The sequence below is a fragment of the Rutidosis leptorrhynchoides genome, chromosome 3 (assembly GCF_046630445.1).
Source record: "Rutidosis leptorrhynchoides isolate AG116_Rl617_1_P2 chromosome 3, CSIRO_AGI_Rlap_v1, whole genome shotgun sequence".
Classification (NCBI taxonomy): Eukaryota; Viridiplantae; Streptophyta; class Magnoliopsida; order Asterales; family Asteraceae; genus Rutidosis; species Rutidosis leptorrhynchoides.
In genome coordinates this window covers 45,417,921-45,435,731 of record NC_092335.1, presented here as the reverse complement: position 1 = coordinate 45,435,731, position 17,811 = coordinate 45,417,921, and the positions used below count along the sequence as shown (strand labels likewise).

At 33.5% G+C, this 17,811-nt stretch overlaps 1 protein-coding gene across 1 annotated transcript; it reads right to left on the bottom strand.

Annotated features, from left to right (window-relative positions):
• Positions 1–15,868: 15,868 nt before the first annotated feature.
• Positions 15,869–17,513, bottom strand: LOC139896044 (uncharacterized). Its single transcript, XM_071878622.1, has 3 exons — positions 17,212–17,513; positions 16,961–17,090; positions 15,869–16,838 (listed from the first exon to the last, which is right to left on the bottom strand). Exons 1-3 carry the CDS (start codon positions 17,345–17,347, stop codon positions 16,097–16,099), a joined length of 1,008 nt encoding a protein of 335 aa, XP_071734723.1. The 5' UTR covers positions 17,348–17,513; the 3' UTR covers positions 15,869–16,096.
• Between the last annotated feature and the right edge of the window lie 298 nt (positions 17,514–17,811).

Genomic DNA, 17,811 nt, shown 5'->3' with positions numbered 1-17,811 from the left:
TCGTTGTTGAAAGGCTTTTTGGTGAAGGTGTTGTTATTGTAGTTGGTTGATGGAGTGGCTTCCCATTTCCTTTTGTTGCCACCCGACTTGTCCTCGGCCTTAGGAGCCGGCACTACGATTTCGTCAACCGTTTCGATTAATTGACGGGCCATGTTCATAGCGGCTTGATGAGTAGCGGGTTTGGATGACATCACCCCTTGTTTGATGCTTTTTGGAAGACCGAGCATGTAGAGCTCAATCCTTTGAGATTCGGGGTTAACAAGATTAGGACACATCAAGGATAGTTCGGCGAAGCGTTGATTATAAGCCTTAAGATCGTTTCCGACCGCTTTCAAAGCTCTTAGTTCTTCCTCAAGCTTTCGGGTTTCTTCGCGCGGAAAATATTCAACAATCATCTTTTCCCTTAGATCGGCCCAAGAGAGGGCATGAGCTTCATCGGTACCTACCGATTGAACATAGGTGTTCCACCATGTTAGAGCAATTCCGGAGAAAGTGTGGGTGGAGTATTTGACCTTGTCTTGATCCCAACAACCGCTTATGCTAAAGACGGCCTCGGTTTGTTCAAACCAACGAGTAAGCACAACCGGTCCCCCGGTTCCATCATAAGTGTGGGGTTTGCACCCCATGAAAGCTTTGTAGGAGCACCCTTCGCTAGAGTTACCGGCTCCTTGGTTGTTGTTGTTGTTGTTATTGTTATTGTTGTTGTTGGACGAGTGACCGGCCATGGCCGCATCCACGACGGTGGCTATCATGCGTTGCAAAGCTTGTTCGGGAGTTTCATTGCGTCGTACACGGCGAGGAGGCATTGTTCCTTCAAAACAAAAGAATACCGTTGGTTAGTATTCTAAATAATACTAACCGCGATATGGAATAAAGATAAAGAGAAAATTATCCTTGACTCGCCTTAAATTCTTTATGGCATAATGTCGGTATGTTCATATGAGTCACCGTAATATAATTTCCGGGAATTATATTACCCTAATTCATATGTGCATTCGACATTACATCATATAGTCAAGGTGGCGTGTCAATTAAATTATACAACGCAAGATTTAGATAGAATAAGAGTAGATATGAGTAGATGAGTTAGAGTATAAATGCACAATTTGCCAAGTAATTCCTATGTCAAGTCTATATGCCGGTTGTAGTCTAGACTCACCAATGTACCCTATGACTCGGGGTCGACACCAATGAACTCTAAATCCCTACAACCAAGGCTCTGATACCACTTGTAGCGACCCCGACAAATCATCAAATGACGGCGTCATCTACGTATGGTCCCATTACATGGTCGTAAGTCTTTATAACAAAGTTTGACCGAAAAATATGTCGCATTCATTTCATAAATAAGGATGTTTCAAAGTTTACAAAAGTAGTTTCCATAACAAGTACATAACAATGTTTAAAGTTTGTATGAAACACGTGCGACACAATTAAAAGTAGTCAAAAAGACGCTCCACGTGTGCAAGTATACACGACATCCAATGCAAGTATCAAAAAGTATGAGCGGAAGCATGTATCACCTAAGTTCAAGGACCTGAGAAAAACATAGAGAATCTGTCAACGAAAACGTTGGTGAAATCATAGGTTTAAATAAGTAAGTGAGTAATAGTAAGTTGAACCACAAGATTTGCAACATCGATAAAGTCATAGTACATTCTAAAAGTTAATATTCACGAGCACTCAATTATCAAAGCTTAACATTCCGTCCGTTGAACCCCGTAATAATAGTGTTAGAACATACACTGTTTCTCGAAAATATATTTCACCCGTAGACGGTAGCGAACCGTCCGAAGTGAGGGTTTGTCAAACCCATATGGCCATATAACATAAGTTCTCGCTTACACCATCTGATGTAACTAATGATAATCGAATTGAGGATTTGTGTTCAAACTCGTATGTAGAATGTTTGTTTTCCCTGTACTTGTGTTCACGTAGTTTAAAAGAACGTTTATGTTTTCTCATCCCAAAAGTAAGTTCAAAAAGAGTAAAAGTGGGACTATGATCTCACCTTGTATGCACGAACCAAAAAGTACTTCGACAAGTAACGTGTGCAAAGAACAATGCTAGTCTTGACCTAAACAAATAGGTTGTATCAATAACGATAGTCACGAAGGGTCAAAGATGTTCAATTAGTCCTATGGCTCGTTACGACTCGATTATGTAGCATGTGAAATCAAATTGTCAAGTTTCATGCAAGGTACAAGTATATAAACAAGTTAGGAGGGTTGCATAATCATTTGGTTAAGTTTGACAAAAAGTCAAACTTTGGTCGGTCAAAGTCAACAAAAAGTCAACACGTTCGGGTCGGGTCCCGAACTATTTTTCTGAGGTTTTTAATCATGTATGAGCATGTTAGGACAAGTTACATGTGAATCGGAGGTGCGTAGCATAGCAAACATTATTCGAAATTTGACAAAGTTGGACAGACCATAATGGCGCGCCGCGCCATTACCTGTGCAGAGAGTTCTGGCAGTTTTTAAGTTTTATGCACGAACCTAACTTCAAACAATCACCATTTATGATCCGCAAACAATCAAGACAAGTATCTTATACCGTTGGGAAGGTAATTTGACGAGGAAAACAACTAAACACATTTCATCAATCAATCTACCTATTACAACAACCAAAACCGCATCTAACGCTTAACATTAACCGCATACAAGTTCATAATGCAATTCAATGATTCGGGCAACCAATTTACATGAATGGTATGCCGTTTCGAAGGTAATCAAGCATACAATCCAACTAAACACTTACCAATAATATTATCAAGCATTTAATGTATCAAGATTCAATTTACTTCTATCAAACCCTAACCCAAAATCACAAATTCGACAATCATGATTATGAAACTAATCCATGTCAACCTACATACCAATTTGAAGCTAGTGATGTTAGGAACACAATTAAAACATGAACTTTCATCATCAAACAACATATGAACACCTAAAACTCAAGATTATGCAAGTGTTCTTTCATAATGAACTAGTTACATCAAAATTGCAAGAACAAGCATACAAATCACATAATCATACTAGACTTGAGCCATAGACACTAATTAACAACTTTATAACTCAAAAATCTCAAGAACACATAAAATTAGTGATTTTAGAAAGTTACCCAAAATTGATGAAATCGGTATGGAATCGAAGAGGAGATCACGAGGAGTTCAAATATGTAATTTGTTTTGATTGAATCCTTCTTGAACGAATTTGGATGATGATTTCCTTTTGATGAAATTTGAGAAAAATATGGAAGTATTTTAGAAAAAGAGAAATGAATGGATAATGGTGGGGAGGTGGTTGACTTAGTCAAAAGCTAGTCACCACTTTGGTGTTTTGGCGAAACTAGTCCCTCGAGTTCAGTTGCGGGTGCGTTAAATTACCTAAACATGATAATTTAAAACGCGTATTAACGAGATGTGTTATAAACATATAACGGAACTTAAATAGTTAAACGGAAAATTGACGGAAAAAGGCGGGATGTTACAGAATGGCTAGTACATCATCTTCATCAACGGGTCGAACAAGCAGACCACTACCAGTGGGTTCTGAACAACCATTGCTAAAGGCCGCGATTTACGATACTTTTGCGTATAATGGTATGGCTATCCCGCCCCATTGTCAATCTTTTTCCCAAACTCAACTCGAGATGAGGGTGAACGTGAAGACGAAGATGATGAGGGTGAAAGTGAAGGCGGAGGTGATGAGGGTGAAAGCGAAGGTGCATATGAAGAAGAAGAAGAAAGGTAAGTATGTTGTTTGTGTTTGTTTGCTACTCGAATTTGATTAATGTTTAATATATAAACATTGTTTCAGAATGTTATCGTTAGATACTCATTTGTATAACTTGGAGACATGTTTTTAATTAATGTTATGGTTGTGTTTGCGAAATATATTATGTTTTGTACAGCAGGTTTTGGTTTTGTTGAAATGTGCCATTTTTACGGATGGAAAATTAGATTTAAATCTGCCAAAATTTTACAGCAGTTTTTTAGGGACAACAAGTCGTCCCCAAAGGTTGTCCTTAATGAAAACAACTATTTTAATTATTTTAATAGGTCAATTATAATAAAAAAAATAAATATTTTTTTAGGGACGATATGTCATCCCTAAAAGTCTTCCGGAAAAAGCTCCCATTTCTGGCAACAGAATAGTCAAAGTGGGACCCCCGTCGTCCCTAAAGGTTATTGAGGACTACATGCCGTCCCAAAAAGTCAAAAAAAAATCGTCCCTAAAAGTCCTTTTCTAGTAGTGGCGGTATATTGAGGTGCCCGTCTAACAATGAGTTTATGAGAGACAATATTTTCGTGAAGAAAACTTATATGCTCTATGTATGCTTTGTTTTTCATGGAAATATTTCATACCCAAATTCAATAACACAATATAGTATATATTTTCAACATTGATGGCTTACAACATGACAAAGTTTTTTTTGAAAGAAAAACATATATAAAAAATCGAGAAACTTTCACGAATCAATGAAAGAACTTATCAAGAAACATACAATCAAATGGCCTTAAAAGCCACTCAAGTAGAAAGCAAACAGATTAAAAAATTAAAGAACAACTAAACCAAATGCGCTATCTAAATGCAAGCCTATCCAAAAGAGAACCTTGCTACCTAACGAGACCAAAACCAACTGAACAAACTGAAAAACTTGAGCACAAACCACAACCAAGAGATAAACAAACGACGAACCTAACAAAAATGATACATGATAAATAATAAAGGAAGTACTATCAAATTGTTAGTCTAGCGGTATCGATGAGTCCCTCTGACTACGAGGTTATGAGTTTGAGTCCTGTTTAAAACACTATTTCAGTAAAATTATGTAGAGTGCGTAAGTTTGCTGTTGTAAAATGAAAAAATTAAAACATAATAACGGGAGTACTAAGTTCATTATTTAAATTAATTATAAGGTACTAGTACTAATTAATACGGAGTATATATTGTATATAACTAGAAAACGGGCCCGCGCGATGCCGCGGGGCCTTTGGGTTACGTATTCATAGTTAACGTAGCGTATTATAGGTGTGTATATGTATTGAATATAGTCTGAGGTATTGAGTGTTTTTTAGAAGTGTCCGTTTCGCATATAGTTAGTCCCGTTGAGCTCGTGAGATTTTTCTGAGTTGAATAGTGGATTCAAAAAAATTTAACGCGAAGCGAGCGGGAAGATATGTCCCGTTGAAAATATGGGTGAAGTTTGGTTAAGATTTTTATTTAAAATAATAAAGTTACGTTTTACACCCCTAATTGAGGGAATAAACATGAAAGGTGGATGAAGTTTAGTGGGGAATATGTTTTTTTTTTTGTGTTGTCGTTTGGACAACGTGGGGTGGTCAAAACGACCAAATCCCCCACGGATTTAAATACTTATTAATACAAGCAATTTTTACATATATTATAAAGCATAAGCACACTATATTACACCACACGAATACAACTATCTTATTCCGACTCGCTTGTTTCTTCTTCTTCGGTTTTGGTTCGTTTTGCCAAGTTTCTAGGGATATATGATGTTCCCCTAATACGAGCCGTCGTTTTCCACATTGGTTTAGAAAAACCTGGTGGTTTAGAGGTGGTCAAAATGACCAAATCCCCCACGGATTTTAGTATATAGGAGAATAATTTTGAAAGTAGATTTATCAATAGTCAAATGATAGTTGTTTTTGTTTTAGTTGTAATTTCAGTTTTTATCTGGTTATGCTCGTTTTGTATAACATTTTGCTTTTGTCCAATTTTTAGGGTTTCTAGCTCAACCCTTTCAAGAAAGGACCTTTAAAGCGGGGTCAAAAGATGCACGAGTCGAGTGCCCGTCACACGCCAAGAGTCTATCGCCCCAATATGGTATTTTCAGGTTTCAATTAACTATCATGGTGAGAGATACTATGTTAGTTATTCACTTCTTTATGCTTATTAGAAACTCGTAATTCTTTTTTCAATCCAATTCGATGTAGAATGAGTTATTACATTTTTGTTGTCCGGTTGTTTTAGTTTCTTCATATTTTTTACTTTCCCATGAAAGGTCGTGATTATAAAGTTTTTATTCTATAAAAAAGAAATGTAAAATGATAGATGATAAGGCCCCGCTTGTTGACTTAATTAGATCTAACTAGTTGTGGAGCCCTCGCTTAGCGCAGGGGGCTCCGTTTTGAATGCGAGTTAAAAAAAAGTCTTGATCTATTTTGTAAAAAAAAGAAATTTTTTCGACATCTAATATTGAAGGGTTGTTCCTTTTGTGAAAGTTGCTTCTTTTAGCGTTCGGGTTTTATTTAAAAAAAAAAGTTAGTAAAGTGGGGGTTCGTTTTGTATTTTTACTAAAAGTTAGGGGTTTAAGTTTGTGAAAATTGAAAAAAATATGTGTATAAAGTGGGGGTCTGATTTGTAGTTTAATAAAAGTTAGAGGGTTAAGTTTATAAAAATTGAGAAAAGGAATAGTACTGTTCATAAGAGTTTGTCTAGTAGTAATATATAGTAATGATATAAATATAAATATAAATATAAATTTGAATAATTTGTATTGTGTTTGTTTTTAACTTAATTAAAATAAAAATAGAATGTCGTTGTATTTTAAGTTATGAAAATATGAATTTTTTTATTTGTCCCAACTATTTCAAAACTACAAACATAATTGTCTATAATTGTCATGTGTAAAAAGTTAGATTTGTAATTTTAATTATTCAGTATGTTACTAAACACATAAAACAAACAGTAGTTCACTTATTTCTCACCGACATCGTAAGTTTATTCATAGGACAAAACTTAATAGAAATAAAAAAATAAATAGGGCCTAAATACTTACGATATGGATAACCAAGAAATAAAATAATAAAAAAAGTTTATATATATATCATGGGGTCAAACTTACTCGATCAAAAGTCAAACATTTATATATTTCCCCCCAAATTGTTAAAGTAGCCCAGTGCCTCAGGCTTTTCCTAGTGAAACCCTAGAGTTGGGGTTTCAAAACAAAATCAGTAGTCAGTATAACAATTCGATCGCAGCTGCAGAAGAAACAGAAGCAAATTCAGTACATAAGGTAACTTTATTTGTTATAATATACGTTGTTCTGAAATACAAGTGCTTACTGATTAGGTTTATTCATTGTGTTCTAAATATGTACCTAATTTTGTTGTTTGCTCAGTCTGTGATTGGGAAGTCAACAATGATAGATAGATGAACATCTGAGGACACAAAATGCGGTGCATTCCTAACTTGCTATAGTTTAATTTCTATTTTTTTTTTAGTCAAGAACCACCATTTGCGTTTTTACTTCAATAGTATGTTTGTGTATTTAATTTAAATTATGATTATTACAGTCTTTCATATATATATATATATATATGGGCAGGATCAATGGGGAAGTAACCAATCGGGGGAAAGCGGGGGGAAGCAAAAAAAAAAAAATTCGTTTTTTTTGAATTTTTTTTTTCCGGCATCAAGATCACACAAAAATATGAACATTTAGAAGAGACACTTCGTGATGAATGTTATTATTTAGGCGAAAAAACGATCGATAAAAATAACATTCAAGATAATATTGTTCGTGAAGAATATGAACGTTTTTTTTCTTCATGTTTTGTGAAGTAAAATTTAGCCCGATTTAGAGTTTAGGGTTTAGGGTTTAGGGTTTGGTGTTTTAGGTTTATTCCATAAACCCAAAACACAAAACCCTAAACCCTAAATCCTAAACTCTAAACCGTTCGTGTTAAAAACTCAATCTAAATCCTAAATCTAAACCCTAAATCTAAACCCTAAACCCTAAATTTCTAAACCCTAATATCTAAACCTTATAAACCCTAATATCTAAACCCTAATATCTAAACCCCAATAGCTAAAACCTTAAAATACGCTCGAAAAACACGATAATTGTTATATATTACTTCTTCGAGCGTTTTCCCGCCAAAATAAAAACATTTATCACAAAGTGTCCCTACTAAATGTTCATATTTTCATCTCATCTATAATGTTCGTGAACAAAGTTTTTTCAAAAAACGAAAAAAAAAAAGTTTTTGCTTCCCACCGCTTCCCCCCGATTGGTTACTTCTCTCTTGATCCTATCACTATATATATATATATATATATATATATATATATATATATATATATATATATATATAAGACTTACCCTTTCCCTACTCAAAGTACTTCATGTATCTTTTAATGTAATTATCAATATATATATATATATATATATATATATATATATATATATATATATATATATATATATATAAGACTTACCCTTTCCCTACTCAAAGTACTTCATGTATCTTTTAATGTAATTATCAATCAATATCAATATCATTATATCAATCAATTGTTATATAAAAAAAAAATAATGCAAGTTTCATATGAATTCTGTGTTGAAAGTATTGTTTTATAGTAATATTTGAGTTAACAGATGATGAATAGTAGTAGTTGCTAATCGACGGAGTATCTGGCTGCGTCTAATTTAATCTATATAGGTCACCAGTTCTTGATTTATAGAAAATATTGAAGCTAGGCTGTTATCAAGCTGTCCGGTTTCTCATAAATCGTTGTAGTTTCATTCATAGGTATTTCGTAGGCTACGGCAGAACGTACGTCTTGCCATATGTGTAGCTTACTAATAGTCAAAATATATCCATAATTTGACTATTAACCAAATGTAAACTAATAAAATGTTGAATTCGTGTATATGATGTTTAAGAGTGATGAACGGTAACCGTGTTCATGTAATATGAATGTAGATGATGATGATGATGTAATGAAGATATGTATAAAGATCAGTAGGAATATGTATGCATTCTCATATGTATTAAAATCTCGATTGACTACAAAAATGAGATATTAAAGACCAAGAAGCTGGCGAACTAACTACTTATTTGTTCTACTGACCCTTAACCAGCTATTAACAGAAGGCCTGCTCTGTTTTTTTGGTGTCTTCTACTAGTGCAGTATACAAAATTTTGAGTACTTTTGAATATCATTTACATTGGGTTTTTTTTCCTTAGCCATGGTGATGGTGTCCTAGACACCATTTAGCCATGGAGTTCATGGCCTCTTAGCCATATTTATGACGGAGGAGAAATAATATAGTGGGACCCGCGTTAATTTAAACTATTCGTATTTTATGCTTTTGTACTTGTACATTGTTTGTTTAGGTTAAGTTATGATAGTGATTAGTTATAGATTAGTTATAGTGTTTTTGTGCTGACAATGCAGTTAAGACTTAAGAGGAGTGTTTAGTTATGACAGAGAGTGGTCTTATAAAATAAAAAGGTAAATGTCTATACTCATCTCTCATGTCCAAAATTATTTGTTTTCAACATGTGGCATGTTATTTTCCATGTTTGTATGAATGATAGGATACCATGATTCTTTTACTGTTCAGTCACATGATCTTATCAATTGCACAAGAGTTCAAACCTTAATTGGTATTAGGAGGGTAGAGGTCAGGGGTTCGATCTCTGTCTCCTAAGAAGTCACTATGGGAGGTTTTACAGACCATATTCAGGATCCACGTCCGACCCGCCTGCCTCTCAGGATGATTTAAGGTTCGGATCCCTGTAATACGGTTCGGATTTCCTACCCAAAGTGCGTGTGTGCGTGACAAATGATCGCGAAAGTGGTTAATACCCTTTTGGGTGATGCGACAACTTGCCCTTCAAAAAAAAATTAAAATAAGAAGCATTATGATAGTGAATTCATGTCTTTTTCCTTGTGATGCCTTTAGTTTGATAGTAAATGTTTCCATTCCCCACCATGGTCGTAGGGCTCATGATTCATTTGAGCATGTTGTTATTGCTATTATCACCACATGAAACCAAAACGCATCATTCAAAGTTTCAATAATTAAGTTTTTTAGATCTTTTGTGTGTAGATTATTCATTGCCTAAAATCACATTCGTGTGTTTGTACTCATGTAGAAAACAGTCGTACCTAGGTCTATTCATTGGGTCCGACATGTTATGTGCTAACGACATCTTTCACAAGTAGCATTCATCCGTGGAATCTTACTACTGATACTATAAGATGACTTGCAAGTCACTTTTCACAAAGGGAGGTTTTCAGTTTACTATATGGGACCTTATGAATAGTTTTTAATCTTTTAGCCAACTTCTAAATTTGACTTAAATTGCAAGGTTTGTAAGAGTTAATGAGGATTAGTGAATCATTTTTTTAAAAAAAAATTTAACCTGGGTATCCAAACGGTCAACTTGACTAATCCCAGGGCGACTACTCGCTACGCGAACAGCCCGGAGTCATTGTAGGCGAACCTCCGTGGCCATGAGTGGATAACTGTGGGTGCCTGGAATCGAACCCTTGACCTCTGTGATCATAATTTTATCACTATTGAACATGTTAATTCATTAATTATATGAGATTTAGGAGGTTGTTTTTTTTTATTTCTCTTAAATGAAAGGCTAATATTCAAAAATTAAAACACTAGCATGAAGCAAGTGAAACAATGAGACCAAACAACCTGGCAACAAGAACAACCATCGAAGTAACTAACACAAAACTCAAAAGACACCAACCTAAAACTCCAACTAAGCGTTGACAGAACACCAACAAAAATTGTATGACAACACAAGATTAATGCCGGAATACATTAGAAAATTTCAAACATCAAAGTTCAGCCAATACCAATAACTTCAAGCAAGCCTTCTAAAACCCTAGTTCGATTATGAATATTCTTACGCATCATGGCGTCTTCATCCATGTCCTCCTTCAAATCACTAAGCTTAGCCCTACAATACCAATCAATTCTTGTACGGTGTTGCGTTTTAATTCGCTTTTTCCTTTCCTATAATTAAAGAAAATGTTATCTATCAAACTACTTTTCTTCTTGTTGTGGTGAAAGCGATTACTCGCACGCTTACCGAGTCATCTTATTTAGAATTACCTAATTATTTTCTATCCATTGGCTCAACATTAGACCCATGAAATTTAAGGAGAGTATCCTTTTCATTAGGACCATGTCAGGGATGGCCAAATATGAGCCCTGTCGAAGAAAAAGAACCCACACCTTCTTCTCCTTCATGCGCCGCAAAGTCCTTATGGGGACTTGGATTTTCTTTCTCAAACGTGGAAACACATCAATTCACCCCTCATGTGCATCATGTTTCTTCAAAGCGTCGATTCAGTTCCTATCCGAGTTGATTAAGCTAGGATCCCAGCACCTAGGGTTGCAATGATTAAAATTCCAGTTGCCTTATGCGTGTTCATCGGTTCAATTTTCAGTTACCTCGCTTTATTTATTTCGATTTGTTTGGTTTGAAGATTTTGGGAGCAAACCGAAAATTAAATTTAGATTCAAAACTGAAATCGAACCGAAAAACTGATATGAATTCGGTTCAATTTCGATTAAAATTGAAAAACCCAAAAAATCATAAAACCAAATTAATCATAAAAATCGATCATAGTTAATCATAAATTTCAATCATCAATTAGTTTTTTGAATTTTAAATCAGTTTGTAGTCTGTTTAAATATTATTAATTTAAAAAGGTAAAATACTTTGTGAATTCAAAAGAACAGTTTGTAAATTGCGACGTAAATTTTGAAAACTAAAATTCGGGACGAGTCGTTTATAGTGCGCTTGAAGAAAAAGGTGTTTTGATTAATATCTCATTAATAAATAATCAAACATCTGATTAAATATTATGTATTGGAGCAGTATCATTAATAAATAATCAAACATCCGATTAAATATTATGTATTGGAGTAGTATCATGTGTTTGTTTACCTCTTAATGAAATGATTTGGCGTTGAATGCTGAATTATTAAGAATTTATCACGTTTGCTTCTGACATTTGAATGACAGATTATACTGAATGGATCAACATTCAGTGCTAAACAATTCAGGATCGGAACTATCTCTCAACGATTAATCACCTAAATTTTATGTAATATGCTTTTTATATTATATCAAGAACACTTATTAAAAACCATATTGTAGTTTTTATTCACATCAAAGGCTAATATAGTAATGTTACATCATTCACATTATTCGTGTAAAATGATTATTAAACAGATTATTTTCATTTAGAAGCAATTCTTTTCAAAACCTTTGAATCATTCAAATTATGAACTATTAAGCGCTAAATCATTCGATTTTATTAAACGCACCCTAAATATAATATTTGCCACTTAACCAAATGGTAATTAGTCTAATGATATTGAGGTGACCCTCTAACTATGAGGTCATGAGTTCTAGTCCGATATTATGTATACATTTATTTATTAGAAAAGGGTTAAGTTTGCATAAAAAAGTACTTGCAAGTTATGAACTTATGATCAGAATAGAAGCTTTTAAAAGAAACGGTGGGCTTGGATTCCATGGGCTGTGATAGTGACGGCAATGACTTGGATTCCATTTAAACTCTGTATTTGGGCCTTTTGTGGGCTTATAGTGATTTTACATTTCTTTATTTCTTTATTTATCATTTTTATAACGTAGCAAACAAGAATTATTTGTATCTGATGCTTATTTTTAAAATTGTAACCAAGAAATAAACGTAAAGCATATTATTGCCAGTTTCCAGTAGATAATTTGCTAAATAAGCACATCTTATACACTTGTATATACATACCCCGCCGCGGGAACAATATCTGAAAATCATTGTTGAGTATACACTTCGAATTGACTCTTGAGCCGGTGATCTAGTTATTTTTAATTTTTAATAATAATAAAACTGTAAGAGCTTATCAATTAAGCGTGATAATATAATAAAACTGTAAGAGCCCATATGGGAGCTCTGGGGTTCGACCGACTCTCACTTGCTGCAAAAATTTCGTTGTTGTTACTCGCCCATTTCATGGGCCTCGGAGGCGGTTGCGGACGTCTAGCGTCCGGGCCTCACGGGGTTTTACCACACGGACCTCGAGGCGGTATGATTGTAATGATTCGTACCAAGGAAATCGGTTAGGTGGGTGTCGACAACACGTTCGACTCCGTCACTGACTCCTTACCGCCATTAAAAAAAAATAAGCCTGATCAAAGTGATGAAAATGTACTAGACAAAGACTACTCGATGTTAAAATTATAGTGCATGCATCAAACAAAATAATTGTGAAATTTGAACATCGGCCCGTGTTGTTCATTTTGTTATGATGATATATGGAGACAGGTAAATAGTAAGCAAAGAAACACGCACAAGTTAAAAGAGTGTTGTGGGAGAACAGTTATGTTATGATGAATTAAAAAACTGTGGAAGTCTTATTCATTGCAACCACACAGAGGGCTGGCGGGCTGCTGCTAATCTGCAGAAATTTGCACTACAAAATGGATGGGGTCACAGAATCCTAAAAGTACACTACCAAACAACAACATAAAGTCATCAAAACTTAGATATTAATTAAAATGAGTCACCATTATAAAGGATCTTAAAAAAAACTAAGCCAAAAAAACTTAACAAAACTGAGCACAATTATAAACGACTACATTTTTAAAGTCTTAGGCCTTTTTGTGGTTGGAAACATTATTATTATAACTTTATTTGATATTTGATTTATTTGATCTTCTTATATTACCATCCCACAATTTAAAGGCTGTTGTTAGATCGATCTTGTTGTAAAAAAGCTAATTACACTGTATAACTTTTGATGCCAAGCGTTACAAAACTGATAAACAATAATGGTGGGGAGAAGATGGTCGGATAAAGGGAGGTAAACAATACTATAAGCATACTGATATGATGTAATTAGTACTGTAAAAATGTATCTACAATCTACAAAAAATCATTATTATTAAAGACAAACATATGAGTTTGAACACGAACACTTTACATCTAGAAAGAAAAGTAGTATGTTTACTCAGATGTGCGTACTCTAATAACTAATTGTTTTAGACATTTTTTCCTAACCACCCAAAATGTGTTGTTACTGAAATTTGAACATTAGATCTTTTAATCACTAATTATCGACACATGAGTCTAACACAAAACAAATGCAATACAAAGCCTAATTTGGTTTATTAGGTCCATCCCCCTTTTTGACATTTTTGCACTCAACAAGAAAGACATTCCCAAAAGGCATTTTTCTTCCATAAAAGCTTCAAAACCTTTTGCTTGGTCTCTAAAATTAATCTTTAATTAACTGGCCCAAACCCATCTATCTATTTTTTTTTTAAACCCAAGTAACAAACAAATTTCTTTTGAAGGTCAATGCATTCACCTTTAATAATTAATATTTGTATGTTTTATAAGTTTATTGTCCTGTTAACTATTATATTTTTATTTTTATGACGGGAACTGTATACCCATGATTAGGGGTGTTCATTTTCGGATATCCGAAATTCGGATATCCGAATTTTCGGATATCCGAAAATTCGGATAGTGAAAAACCCCATCCGAATATCCGATATTTTGAAGAACTTCGAATATTTTCGGATAATTTTCCGGATATTCGGATAATTTTCGGATATTTTTCGGATATTTTTCGAATATTTCGGATATTTTTCGGATTTTTTCGGATTTTTTAGAAATTTTCGGATATTCGGATATCCGAATATCCGAAAATTTTAAAAACTCCATCCAATATCCGAATCCGAAAAATCGGATATTTTCGGATTCGAATTTCGGATAATTCGGATTCGGATATTTTGAACACGCCTACCGATGATATATATGTATCTTTATTTTATTTATCATATTCTAATTAAACAATGATCTTGAAGCTTTTACACTCTTCCCTGGCCTCCATCTCTAGCTTCTATGGATGGCTTTCTTTATGTCAATTTTCTAAATCTTTGTTCCCCAAGTTGGATTTTTCTATCTTTTTTTCATTTTTCTAGTCAAGTTTTTTTGTTTTTTTTGTGGGTATCATAGTCAGTAAAGGTTGGCTAGTTCACATGTATAGTAATTAAATTAATAAACATAAACATATTCTTTAAACATAATGTTAATAATTAGATTAGATATCTAAATCTAAATTATCACTAAAACGCGTCATTATTAACTTTTTGCGATCTATGTTTTGAATAACTTCGATATCAATTAAAAAGACACTTTTAACTTGATATAGATGTTTCATCAAGAAAAAAAAACTAACTTGAGTAACTTCGTTTTGTTGGTTATATATATAACCATAAGAACTTTCATCAACAGATAAAAACTAACAAAACGATACAAGGAGGGATTGCCGAGCCTCATAACTAGAAAGCAAAGCAAAAAACCTACTAAGTCAAAAGGCTATCTACAAACGAGCCTCCACGATCAAAAAAAGAAAACTAAACCCGAAAACAGAACACCGGCCAATACAAGCTAGAAACTAGAAAAACACGAACTGAAAGTCTGAAACAAGGAACCAACCTACAAACAGAACCGCACGAAACAAGCAAAACACGAATCGAACCAAACTAGTGAACAAACTAATATAACAAAACTTGAACTAATTAAGTTATGAATAATAATTTGGTGTAAGCGTTGAAATAGCATCATATCATATCAACATATATACCTTGACTGAACCAAATTAAATAAGAAGTAGTACTTTTTTGTGACTTGTTTGTTAATTATGTTGATGAAATGTCGTTATAAAGTACCACTAATTTTATATGTATTTAAAGCTTGCAACTTTGCTAGAATACCGGGATTAGGATCAACGTACATTAAGACAATTAAAAAATCAAGACTATTAAAAAACCTCTAATTCACAAAGTCTCTTGGGCTAGCTTGACAATAGACTCAATTAATTTATATATGGAGATGGAATCAAAGAAAATCTCAATTTATCATAAATTATTTAAGGGTGTATGTAAGATATGTAATTTTATTAAATCTTATATTCATTATAAGTTCTACAAATTAACTTATGGTTTATTTTGTCATGAGATGATGCAGTTGAAAATTAATACTCCGTAGTAAAGAACATGAATGCTATAAGTTGAAATATAGATGATTAAAAGAACAAAAGTTTACCATTTCTACTCCCTAATATTAACAATAAAAAACAAATAGAAGTTTGATAAACTCTAATATTTTCTCACAAACATAGTCTTCCCTTGTACTAGAGAACATGATATTGACAAAGACAATGATCATGATCTTGATGATGATGATGAATTGATGACCATGTTGAGAATCCACAAATGATGCAATAGCTAGTAGTACATAAGCTTTTCTGCATCTTTGGTTTCATCAACAAAGAAGTTGTCAATATTACTGCTGCAATGATTTGTGCTAATAAGCTGCTTAATTTCTTCAAGACTAGAATCCAATGAAGAATCCCAATAATACCCTTTTTCCCTCTCATAATTCACACCAAGTTCCTTATAAGAATCACTCTGCAAATTTCTCATGTTATGATGATCATAAACATGAGTAGTACTACTACTACCATTTTCATTATAATGACAACTTCCATCAGAATTAGAACTGCAACTAGCAACTTGATCACCTCCAAACATTGCAAGGGTAGAACTGTCTTTTACCTTTTGGTAACTTTCCATGGGACCCAAACCAAGATATCCAAGATCTTGTGATTGTGAAACTAGATGAGCAGGAGCAGGAGCAGTAGTATTAGGACTTGAAGTGATAGATAGGGTTTGATCATGATAGCCAGAGGTATTAGTATTATTGGTATTTGTACTATACATATATGATGAAGGTGGTGATGGTGATGTTGATAATGGAGCATTATTAATATTAATATTACTATTTTGAAAAACTGATAATGATGGGTAGCTGTAGCTATTTGTTGAAGAGTTCAAAGTTTGAAGATGATGACTATATTCAGGCCTGTAGATTAAGTTGTTCATCATTTTTTTCTTCAGCTTTGTGTTCCAATAGTTCTTGATATCATTGTCTGTTCTTCCTGGTAATTGTGCTGCCATTATTGACCACCTACACAATAATTATACTATTACTATTACTATTAATCTTGAAACCACCCACAAAAATACTTATACTTAATTACTACATTACTACAACAGTATTATAGTAAGCGAGATTTTTTATATATGTACCTGCTACCAATGGTAGTAAAAAGTGTACAAATAACTTTATCTTCGTCATCAGAAAATTCACCATGTTTTATGTTTGGTCTTAGATAGTTCAACCATCTCAACCTACAACTCTTTCCACATCTTTTAAGTCCTGTTCAAGATTTATTTCAAAACAAGAAAACAAATTAGCACTCACATATTGATTGATACAAGTCAAATGATTAACAATACAAAGTGACAATTAATTTGTAGTAAATTAAATAATATATAACCTGCTTTTTGTGGGAGAGCAATCCAGTTGCCACCAGTACCATGGGTTTGTATGTAGTCTTTCAGCTTTGTGTCTTCTTCAGGTGACCATGGTCCTTTCTTAACATTTGCTTTGTCACAACATGGAGCTCTACCCATCTCTTTAATTTATTTCTTGTTTTTTTCTTTGAATTTTTGTGTGTTTGTAATGTGAAATGAAGAAAATTAAACGGATTGAATGATCGTTGTGGGAGATATGAAATCAAGGTTGGATTTATGTGCTTAAGTAGAAGACTTGTAGGAGTCTGGAAATCAAATGTTTTGTTCTATTCAAATAGAGGGAGAGAGCATAAGTCAATGGACAATCACTTTATAAATCTACAAAGTTCAAAAGTTTATTTAGCTAGTGTACGTATTTATGATTACTCTATCCATGTATCTATATTCATTCAACTTTAATTTATTCATTCATATTCATATTGATATTATCAATTAATCCTACTACATAGGTTATTGGATATACATCGAATATTCACATAAACGTTAATTATTTTCTAATACGTAATGCAAACAATAGGGAATTGTAATAAACACTAGATATGGCATGACACTAAAAATCAATT

Coding starts and splice junctions, on each gene's coding strand:
- LOC139896044 (XM_071878622.1), bottom strand. CDS start 17,347: ATGGGTAGAGCTCCATGTTGTGACAAAGCAAATGTTAAGAAAGGACCA. Junction 17,091..17,211: donor TGCTCTCCCACAAAAAGCAG/GTTATATATTAT, acceptor AATCTTGAACAG/GACTTAAAAGATGTGGAAAG. Junction 16,839..16,960: donor TTTACTACCATTGGTAGCAG/GTACATATATAA, acceptor ATTATTGTGTAG/GTGGTCAATAATGGCAGCAC.